This window comes from Megascapheus bottae, chromosome 18 (genome assembly GCF_031878675.1).
Source record: "Megascapheus bottae isolate mThoBot1 chromosome 18, mThoBot2.hap1, whole genome shotgun sequence".
NCBI lineage: Eukaryota > Metazoa > Chordata > Mammalia > Rodentia > Geomyidae > Megascapheus > Megascapheus bottae.
The window spans coordinates 29654377-29664875 of NC_143526.1; the positions used below are offsets into that span (position 1 = coordinate 29654377).

The 10499-nt window shown below is 44.5% G+C and overlaps 1 protein-coding gene across 1 annotated transcript in view; it reads left to right on the top strand.

Moving 5' to 3' along the window:
• The window catches only part of Dnmt3b (DNA methyltransferase 3 beta), a 36887-nt gene extending 32603 nt beyond the window's left edge, over positions 1-4284 (top strand). Inside the window, exons 21-23 of the mRNA XM_090352177.1 lie at positions 1799-1868; positions 2551-2669; positions 3898-4284. Coding sequence (XP_090208303.1) covers positions 1799-1868; positions 2551-2669; positions 3898-4039 — 331 coding nt within the window. The 3' untranslated portion in view covers positions 4040-4284. The remainder of the gene's footprint in view (positions 1-1798; positions 1869-2550; positions 2670-3897) is intronic.
• The last annotated feature ends 6215 nt before the right edge of the window (positions 4285-10499 follow it).

Sequence of the window (10499 nt, forward strand, 5' to 3'; positions counted from 1 at the left end):
CCTAAGCACCATCCTTGGGCTTTCTTCAAGGCCATTGCTGTCCCACTTGAGCCACAGCACCACTTCTGTTTTTTTTCAGTGCATGAGGTATAGAGGAATCAAACTCAGAGCATTATACATGCTTAGGCAAGCACTCTACCACTAGGCCAAACTGCTGGCCCTAAAGTGAATATCTTAAAGTATGTTTCTTATCTTTGTAGTAACTGTCATTAATTCCTTTAATTAAGATGTGTTTATATCTTTATTGTACTTTCAAGAAGAACTTGGTAATATCAGGTGCCAAATATGATGCTTCTATGACACTTTAGACTTTGCAAGTGAGTTAAATATGATTGTTTTGTGTCACTTAGTGTGGCCATGTGGACAGATGATCTAGGAATAGGTTGGAAGGATTCTGTTGAATGGATTGCCCTTTGGATTCACTAGTAAGCATATTCTTCTATGTCCATGTTTGAATTTACGTGCACTTATACACAGCATTCAACGTCACTTTGCCAGCTACTGTACTGCCAGCTATCTCAGGGGCATTTTTGGTAACTTGTCTGACTGTTAACATCCTAAGAGAAAGGGGGCATTAAAAAGGTGGATAAGAAAAAGAAATATACTCTGATCTGACATGTGCCTGGAACCTACCTGTGCATCATCTTCATGATAACAATTAAAAAAATGAAAAAAAAAAAGTGGGGCTGGGAATCTGGTTTAGTGGTAGCTTGCCTAGCATGCATGATGCACTGGTTTCAATTCCTAGTATACCACATAAGCAGAAAAAGCTGGATGTTGGCAGTATGGCTCAAGCAGTAGAGTGCTAGCCTTGAGCAAAAGAATCTCAAGGATAGGGCCCAAGCCTTCGGTTCAACCCCCAGGACTATTAAAAAAAAAACGGGGGGGGGGGTCACAGCCCACCAGGAATAAAGGAAGTTGAATTCGAAGATAGGTGGAAGGAAGGGGATGCCGGCATTGTGAGGAACAGGAAAATCTTCACCAGGTGTTCTGTGAAGTGTGTCTGAGAAAGCACTTGAAGACAGTTATATGTAGTGGAGATTGAGGCGATTTCTGGGTACAGAATAGACTCTACATGAGCAAATGGGCAGAGATGGTGGGGGTGGCTTGTGATGCTTGTAAGCTGTGCTGGGACCCTTTTCTGTGGTCCCTTAGCTCCTTTATTCAGTCCGCGATGGAGGAAGGAACTATGGACAGGGTGGAACTGAGGGAAATGTGCAGAGGCCTCTCTCTGGGTAGTTGCCATTCTTTCTGTTCTCATGCTGCATTCATGTATCAGCAATTTACCTCTTGTCTTCCTGTATTTGAAACAGTGCCCTTGCAACCAGAATGAGCCACCAAATCCAGTGTGGTGTGCTACCTGTATTAAATCTAATCCAAGCTGCTCTACTAGTGATGTAGAGCTGCATGTGTAGTTTGGGTACTTCCCTAACGTAAGGGATCATTCCCAGGATTGGTTTGATTTCCAAGCTCTACCCACTACAAGTGAAGTCCGATGAATCACCACAAGTGTGCTAGACCTGGGAACAGCAGTGTTTTCCCCTGCACTCCACCCCCCCCACCCCCCCGTTCCTGTTTATCTGTAGGAATCTGGTTTTGAGTAATACTAATTCAGGACAGTCACTGCATTGTGGGCTGGTCCACTCAGCCTTGGTACACAGACTTGTGCTCACGGCAGGTTTACCATTGCTGGGCACCTTTTCATACTGGAAGTAGCCCTTGTCTCCTGCTGTGTGAGGTGCCTGGCTGAGGCCCCTCCTGCAGATGGTAGAAAGTAATGGGTTTTGGCTGTTCTCAGGCCTGTGATAGCATCAAAGAATGATAAACTCGAGCTGCAGGACTGCTTGGAGTTCAGTAGGACAGCAAAGGTAAGACATTCTAAATAGCCTGCATGGTGACCTGGAGAGTGAATACACTTTGGTGACTTGGGAAATGACTTTGTTGTCTTAATTCCTCCCCTTCCTCTTCCTCCTCCTCCTCCTCACATTTCCTGGTGCTGGGCTTCTGTCCCTTCTTCAAGTACAGAGAGTAGAAATGATTCTTGATCAACAATTACTGAGGAATGCAACTGGCCCTTCCTGGAAAGAGTAATTGATGCTTTTGCAAAAAGAAAAACCAAAGCAAAACAAAACTGTGCTGTTAAGTCACAGATAAATATGTAAAGATCTCCATAAACCTAATTCTCAATATCTGCCTCAAACAAAAGATCCTTTGCCCAAAGTCTATCTGGCTGAGGATTCTCAGTATCTGGGTAGTTTTTCCTTTTGACTTAATCCTGTTGGAATAGTAGTGTCTTGATCCCTATGTGACCTCATTCATGGTCACTTTTTGCTTATCTTATTCTTTCAGGCTGGGTCCTTCTTAACTTCTTGGTGTCTGTGGGAAGCACAAAGTGTTCACCGTCCCTTTGTCTTCTTTTGTCACTCACTGGGTGAGCCTAGCACTGCTACCTCCTACACCTGCCCGACCCCCTCCTTGGGCACCTGTGGGCTTTGGCCCTGCCCAGAACCCTTCTCTGAGCTCACTCCATGATGTCCTTTTGTTCTCCAGTTAAAGAAAGTACAGACAATAACCACCAAGTCGAACTCGATCAGACAGGGGAAAAACCAACTTTTCCCTGTTGTCATGAATGGCAAAGAAGATGTTTTGTGGTGCACTGAGCTCGAAAGGTGAGCAAGGCTGCACTTCAGGGAGTTGGTGCAGACAGACGCAGAAGCGGGAGGAGCATGGGGTCAAGACCAGAACTATAAGTGACGGGCAGGTGCTTATGTTAATTTTTAAGTTTCCCTGCCTATAGAGCATTGCAACTGGGAATGAGACTTTAGAGCCAGCCCTTACTTTTCTGGCAGAACTGGTGGGTATTGATGAATGTGAGGTTATTCAACAGGTACCACTGAGGAACAACTAAAGTTTTAAACCCCCATTGGTCTCTGTTTTGGAAGATTTCTCCAGCCAAACTGCTTTTCTTTTACTTAGCCCAAATATTTGTCTTTTATTGGGTTAAGTATGTGTCTATTCCAATGCAAATATCTATCTCTTGGACTTTAGTTCTTCCTCTTTTTCATTACCTCCCCCCCCCGCTTTTTGTTTCTATTCATTTTTTTTTTAAGTAAGGCTATGAATTTTCCTCTCTTTACAATTTTGGCTATCTTCCAACAGCATTTTAAACCAAGTATTTTCATTCTGGATACTGATTGCACTTTTGGTTGTTTGTCAATAATTCAAAGTGTTGATTAATAAGAAATTAAACTGAGTATCTTGGGGCGAATCTACAGATGCTGTGGATTCTTCTGGATTTTGAGACCTGTGCATGAATTGTGGGTGGAGATGTGATGGGGCATGGACAGATGACTGTCACTGAGACAGCAAGACACAACCCTGAGGTGGTAGTGCTGTTTTTAAAAAGAATGCTGAGTCGTACTGTGTGATACAATGTTCTTTAGCCTTTGACTAGGCCTGGTTGAGTCCTGTTAGGCAACTTTGGGAATTAATTTATAGTTACTCATAGTAACTCACCTCTGGTGTTTCCATGAGTGAGCTTGACCTTATTCTTTAAGGAAATTATTGAGCTTTGAAGAAACATCTGGTGCATGGCCTTTAGCCAGTAATGCATTGAAGATTCTTTGAACAGCAAATTCATGCTGGGAGCGTAGTGTTAGAACTAGGGCTGCAAAGAACATGTGTCCTCATGAGAATCACTTGTGAGCAAGGAGACCCTGACCACCCGGAGGTGGAAAGGATTCTCCTTTGGAAGGCCAAGGGCTGAAGGCATTGGACATACATAGGTAGAGAAAGCGGTAGTTTGCTGGCTGGGCCAGGTGAGAACCCAGGGGTTCTAGGCACAGTGACGGGATAGGCTGTTCTGATGCATGTCTTTTCACACTGGTGCTCTCCCAGGATCTTCGGGTTTCCTGTACACTACACGGACGTGTGCAACATGGGCCGGGGTGCCCGCCAGAAGCTGCTTGGGAGGTCCTGGAGTGTGCCTGTCATCCGACACCTCTTCGCCCCCCTGAAGGACTACTTTGCCTGTGAATAATTCTATTCAGTCCTGCTGAGAACTGGGGTGTTGGGGGCAGAGCCAGGGCCCAGCAGGTGCCCAGATTCCTGATGCTGATTTCCTCTAGCTCTGCCCTTCCCCAGCTCAGCTGAGCTGTGTGGGGTTTCACTGTACCTCAGCTCTCTCCTGCTCAGTGGGAGCAGAGCCACCTGACCCTCTCTGACAAAGAGAAACCCCGAGGTGCCACCTTCTGTGCACCACTCATACCTGGCTGCTCAGAGCGGTCAAATGCGGTGCTCATTTTTTTCCTAAATCTTTAAAAAAAAAAACTTGAAGTAGGTAGTAACAGGCCTTATCTCCCTCCCACTCCCCGCAACCTGCATTTCCCACGTAGAAGTGATAGCTAAGATACCAAAATCACAGTGCCATCAGGTAGCCCTCCAACACTCAGGTAATGCTGCAGAATCACCCAAGACTGTCATTATTGTTCCAAGTCTTGCGGTTCCATGTGTACTGGAGTTTGTAGTTGTAGACATGTAGCCAAGGGACATTTTTCAGGGCCTAGGATCTTTTTATAGGGAAAGCAGAAGAGGACAGGTTGCTGTATATGTCTTGGATTTTACCCAGCCTCTTCCCCTTGCATTGGTATAGGGTGTATTTCCCTCCATGGTGATGATTTCAGCGGGCATGATGTTATCACCGTCAATTCAGGGCTGTTTTTCCTCAACTCACAGGTCCACCCTAGCTAAATCCCTCTCTGGTCCTGCAATAGAACCCACTGGGGAGCTCAGGACGGAGTGGACCGGGCTAGTATAGATGCCATATATTTATGTGGACAAGCTAAGCTTTTCGGTCTCCCCTTTTCCCTGTGTGATAGCCAGGAAGGAGGGAGCTTAGGTAAGACCCCTTCCATCCTCTTTCCTTCCCCAGATCCTCATCCTTTCTCTAGATAGTTAGGGGCAGAAAGCACATTTCACCTTTCCCCCTCGTCTAAGAGATGGCAGGGGAGCTGTAAGAAGAGCTGTTGATTCTTCAAGATTTTAAAATCCCTTTTTACTCTACATCATTTTTTTACAGGCCCGGGAAGGGTGGACAAGCTGCATTTCAGAAATGCTGCCATAATGGTTTTTAACACCTTTTACACTCATTGGTGCTATTTTGAACAATAAGAACAACCGTGACAAATTTCTTGGCTTTTTATATACTTTTTTTTTTAAATCTGAGACTTCTATTTTTTTGTTTTTAACATTTTCTTTAAAATCTTTTTGTAACTGGAGCCATGTAACAATTATGGGGAAAAAACTGTGCCTTGTTTCAACAGTTTTTTTTGCTAATTTTTAGGGCAAAAGATGACGGGTGCCTAGAGTTTACCTTATTCTGTCTAATTAAAATCAGTATTTCTCTATTAATAGTCTGGTGTCCATTTTGTTCTCTGGTAGGTCAAGTGGGACATGGGGCATCTTGGCTAGCGGGAAAGAGGTCATTGATGCATCTGAGCACTGGGGTGCAATGGGGGTTGAAGCAGCATCTTCAAAAGGCTACAGCTGAATTTGAGAATCAGTTGCAGGGAATCAAGAGTAACTCTGGAATAATGAGTGGACACTCCAAACATGGCTGGAGCTCTTTATTGTGCTTCAAAGCTTGATGATTGTGACACCTATCTGCATACTTTCTTCAGAGCAAGTTGATGATGGTCCACAATACCGCCTAGTCCCAGCCTTGGTTCTCCCTGCTTCTGTGGTATTCCTTTGCATTCATTTCACAACTCCATGGTTGACATTCTACACTGCAGTCTCTGTGAGGCAGGTGGAGAATCACGCTGTGATCCCAACATAGTCCTTTGGGATAATGTGATTTTTCACTCAGTCTAAAATTCTCCAGTCATTCACCATTTCCTCAGTATTTCCTGTGTCAGCCGTTCAGGTCTTCCAAACCCAGACATGGCATAATTGCCACCTACAGCCACTTTTTTGATCAGAAAAGAACTGAACGAAATCTGCCTCTAGAGAGGTTAACATTGGTTAGCTGGTTTATGTAGAGTTAAGTGAGACTTGGTTGTGGCAGTTTTACCTATAGATTAGTGGGCTTTCTTGGCACCTTTCACATTCCTTGACTACAATCAGGCTCAGCTTCCATAGTTGCCTTCCTTTTATAGCTCAGCTTCTCAAAGGTCTGAATCAGATTTGGGAAAGGAAGCTTTCCAGAGTGGGAGGATGAGAATCCAAACAGCCTTACTAGAAAATTGCTATGACTTTGGTATAGCACAGGTGTGAGTTGCTATGGTGTGTCAATTAGCAAGGGGACTGAGTGCGACCCCAGGGAACTTGGTAGTCCAATTAAACCATCTTGTATACAGTGCTGCACCAAATGCCAAGACAAGATGAAGCGAAATAAACAGCCTCGGCCTCGGAATCCCAAGCGAGGAGATGGACAGGCCCTCCAGGTGAGGGGTCTTGCCTGGCTGGTGGGGAGGGTCTGGAAGGGCTGTTTTTTCTGTACATAGGGCTGTCCTAGGATCTGTGTTAGAGGGATCCATGTACTGGGGAAGAGGTAGCTTGCCTCCCATGCAGTCCAAGGCCTGGCACATTGCTGTTATTGGAACTGTAACTTAAATGGATGACAATTTTATGAGGCTAATGAATACAAGTTGAAGATTTGGGTAGTTGCCTAATTCCTTTGGGCAAGTCCTTCCATCTTGCTAGATGGCTTTACTGTAATAAGGAGAGTCATTTGTGCAGTTAATGATAATAGTGACTATTTGCTGGTGCTGATAATGACAAGAAAAAGCTGAATAGTAAAGCTTCAGTCCTGGATTTCCCTCTGGAAGACTAAGTAGATTCTAGCTTCTATTCACTAGTGACCTTGGGAATTGGTTCTAGTTATAAAGTCTCAATCTCATAGGGGTCATGGGTGGTGCAAATGGTTGGGGAAGCTGCTTACCTCCTCACTGAAGGAAAATCCTAGCAATGCTTCACTTAGGAGGCCTGCTGACCACAATTATCTATAGACAATTTTCTTTATCTTAAAGAAATTACGTGTGTGTGTGTGTGTGTGTTGGTGTGTTTCAGTCTGGGGACTCGAACCAAGGCCTGGTACTGTCTGAGGGGTTTTTCTTGTAGTTGTTTTGCTTTGTTTTCCTTAAAGCTAGCACTACTACTTGGGCCACAGCTCTACTTCTCTCCCCACCCCCCCTTTTTTTTTGTGTGCTGGTACTGGGTCTTGAACTGTGGTCCTTAGATCTCATTAGATCTCAGCCTTCTGGGTATCTATGTATGTTTACAGGCATGAACCGCTGGAGTCTTGCTTACCTGCTATCCTTTACTGCCTGGGGTGCAATTAGTTTACTTATCTTTTCCTGTTCTAGCCTAAATGCCTTCCTCTCTATTCCTCTTTCCTTGCTAAAATTGATTTTTAGAAACTTATTAAAAGTATAATTTTGTTATTAAGGTGTGTACAGTGGAGTTACCATTTCATAAGTTAGGTAATGAGTAGGATTCTTTTTGAACAATATTATCTTTCACTTTCAGTTTCTCCCTCCTGTTGCAGTATAATTCATTTTCCATATAGTATGTATTAAACTCCATGACTGCATTTGTTCATCCTTCTTCCATTTCTGCATCCCCTTTGCACTTCCTAAAAAGAAAACCAAAACAAAACCTACCACTAATAACAACAACAAAAAGCCATGCTTAGGGCCGGGAGTTTGGCCTAGTGGTAGAGTGCTTGCCTAGCATGCACGAAGACCTGGGTTCGATTCCTCGGTACCACATACATAGAAAAAAGCTGGGAGTGGAGTGGGGGGAGGGAAGTGGTGAGCAAAACATGAGAAAGGGTATCAATGTTTGTAAAGTAACGCACCTTCTATATGGTGAATATAATGTAACCCTTCTATTAATTATAATAAAAATATATGAGAACAAAAAAAAAAAAGCCCAAAGTAGTGCCGAGGCTTCAAGTGGTAGAGCATTGGCATTAAGAAAGTCTAAAAGGACAGTGCTCAGGCCCTGAGCTCAAGCCCAGGACTGGCAGGAAGAAAAAAAAGCCCATGTTTTAAAAAGCATTAATTGCACAAAGGGGGTTTGTTTTCATATCCCTAAAATGTACTTTGCTTAGACTCATCAACTTCCACTACTCATTCTCTGCTCCCCTGACTTTAGTAGCTTTTAATTTATTGTACAAAGAAAGCCTCTCAGAGAGACTGCCATCACTGGTGTTAGCATTGTTCACATTTAACTGTCCTTGCTCAGGCTGGTAGAATACTTGCCTAATCTGTACAAAGCCCTGGGTTTCATCCCTGCACTGAAGGCAGTTCTGGTTACCTGAGTTTATTAGGACTCACCCACCTCACCCGTCTAAGGATTAGGAATCCATAATTGACTAGTTGCCTAGTTCAGAAAGTACAGAGACAGATAAGAACAACCATTTGAAGTTTTCCCATTTCCTGTACAAGTAACAGAAAATGTTTCTTTTCTATCTCTTCCTGCTTTATCCATTTTGTACTAAAAGAAATCCTTGTAGAAACCTTTTTTTTGGGGGGGGGGTCGGTTGTGGGCCTTGAACTCTGGGCTTGGGAACTGTGACTAAGCTCTTCAGCTCAAGGCTACTGCCCTTGTGCCTTAGTGTCACTTCCCGTTTTTCTAAGTGGTTAATTGTAGATGAGTCTCGTGGACTTTAGTGTCGGACTTTAGTGTCCAGGCTGGCTTTGAACTGTGATCCTCAGATCTCAGCCTCTTGAGTAGTTAGGATTACAGGCGTGAGCCATCATGCCCACTGTAGAAACTTAAAGTCAAATAATTAGTATCAGCATTATCTGTAGGCCATTTTGTTTGGAAGTGAGAGCACTGGTGTGTGGGGTGAGATCAGTTGAGACTGGGGTTGTAGCTTATGTGATGTAGGACTGAACTGGAAAATAAGAGGCCTTGTACCAACAAAGGTAGGGATGGGCGGGAGAAAGTCAAGGAGTACTTTAGGGCCAGAACAGAATATAGACCTGCTTTTTCTTGGATACACAGGGAATCACAGGTTTCTGAGCACCGGCCTGTAAAAACTCACCTAGCCTCTCATTATAGACAAAAGAAATGGGAGTGGGCGGGGCTAGGTAGCTCAAGCCTGGAATCCTAGAGTTGTAGGCTTGAGCTGAAGAGCTCAGGGACAGTGCCCAAGCACAGAGATCAAGTCCCATGACGAGAATTAAAAAAAAAAAAAAGGAAAATGGGAGTGGGGCATGGGGCCCGCTCAGTCCATTTCTCCTTGAGGGGAAAGCTACCCATGGTTGTCTGGGTCAGATTTAAAAATGCATAGCTTGGGAGAATTTAAAATGCTTCCCCAAAGTGTTGGCGATGAAATCCTAAGCCTTGAACATGTTAAGCAAGGATGCTTCATGATGCTACTGTTTTACTATTGCTATCATAATTGGTTATAGAGCTTTTTGCTCTTGTCTCATTTCTACTCCAGCCCTTTTGGCATGGCAGTTCCTTATTTCTCATCAAAAGTGTCTCAGAGTGCTATATGTACAATCAAAGCTAACACTACATTGTGATAATTAGAATATGGGTGTGTCTCCAGTGATAAATAGCTCCTGCCCCAAATCCTTACCTTCTCAAAATATCATTGCACTTCACAATTAACTGGAAGGCACCTCTAAGACCCTTCTCCCCCAGTGCAAGTACCAGCCCTCCTTCCTGCCACATACCATTACATCAGGAATTTGTATCATTAAATTTTGTCCACTTTACTTCCTCTGTAGGACTGGAAACTTGACGTTGGTCAGAGAGGCTATGTCTGGTTTGAGCTCACCATCAAATCCCTAGGGAATGTTTGGTTAGGGAAAATATTCCTTGCCTATGCGAATAAATTATATCTTGACAAAGAAAACGGCCTGAAATCTCAGATTTTGGGCGATCCAGTTGGCTGATCTGATCCTCAGTTTCCCCTCTGTAAAATAGTGGAATTCATCCTCTTATCAAATCTCGAATGAGATTCTAGGTACAGGAACTGAGACACAACTCGAATCTGGAGTAAGAAAGTGATGGCTTCTTTGGAGTTGATGAGAAGGCAGACAATAAAGGTATAAACAATCAAGACATCATCTAGCACTCGGAAGAAAATAAGCTTCGTTATATTACAGAGCCCTTACAGACAGGGCGGTCCCCGAACGTGTTTCTGAGGTGAGACATCTTTGTACAGCGGTCCACCTTTGTAGAAATTCATTGTAAAACCAATTTTCTCTTTTGGCTCTGGCGGAGGAGAAAGTGACTGGACCCCGCCTTCTGGGTGGAGTCTCCCCCAACAGTGGCAGGGCCTCATTGGCTGGAGTCGACCACGTGCACGCTTGGTGCCCCGCCCCCTGCCGCCAGTCAATGACTACGCTCCGCCCTCGGCGCGAGGCCGGGTCCCTCTCTATAAAAGGAGCCGGCGGCGAATGACGAGCCTTTACGTCGGTGCGTCACGGGGGGAGCGTGTGAGGTCATCGCGCGGGCGGGCGGGCGGGGTCGGACGG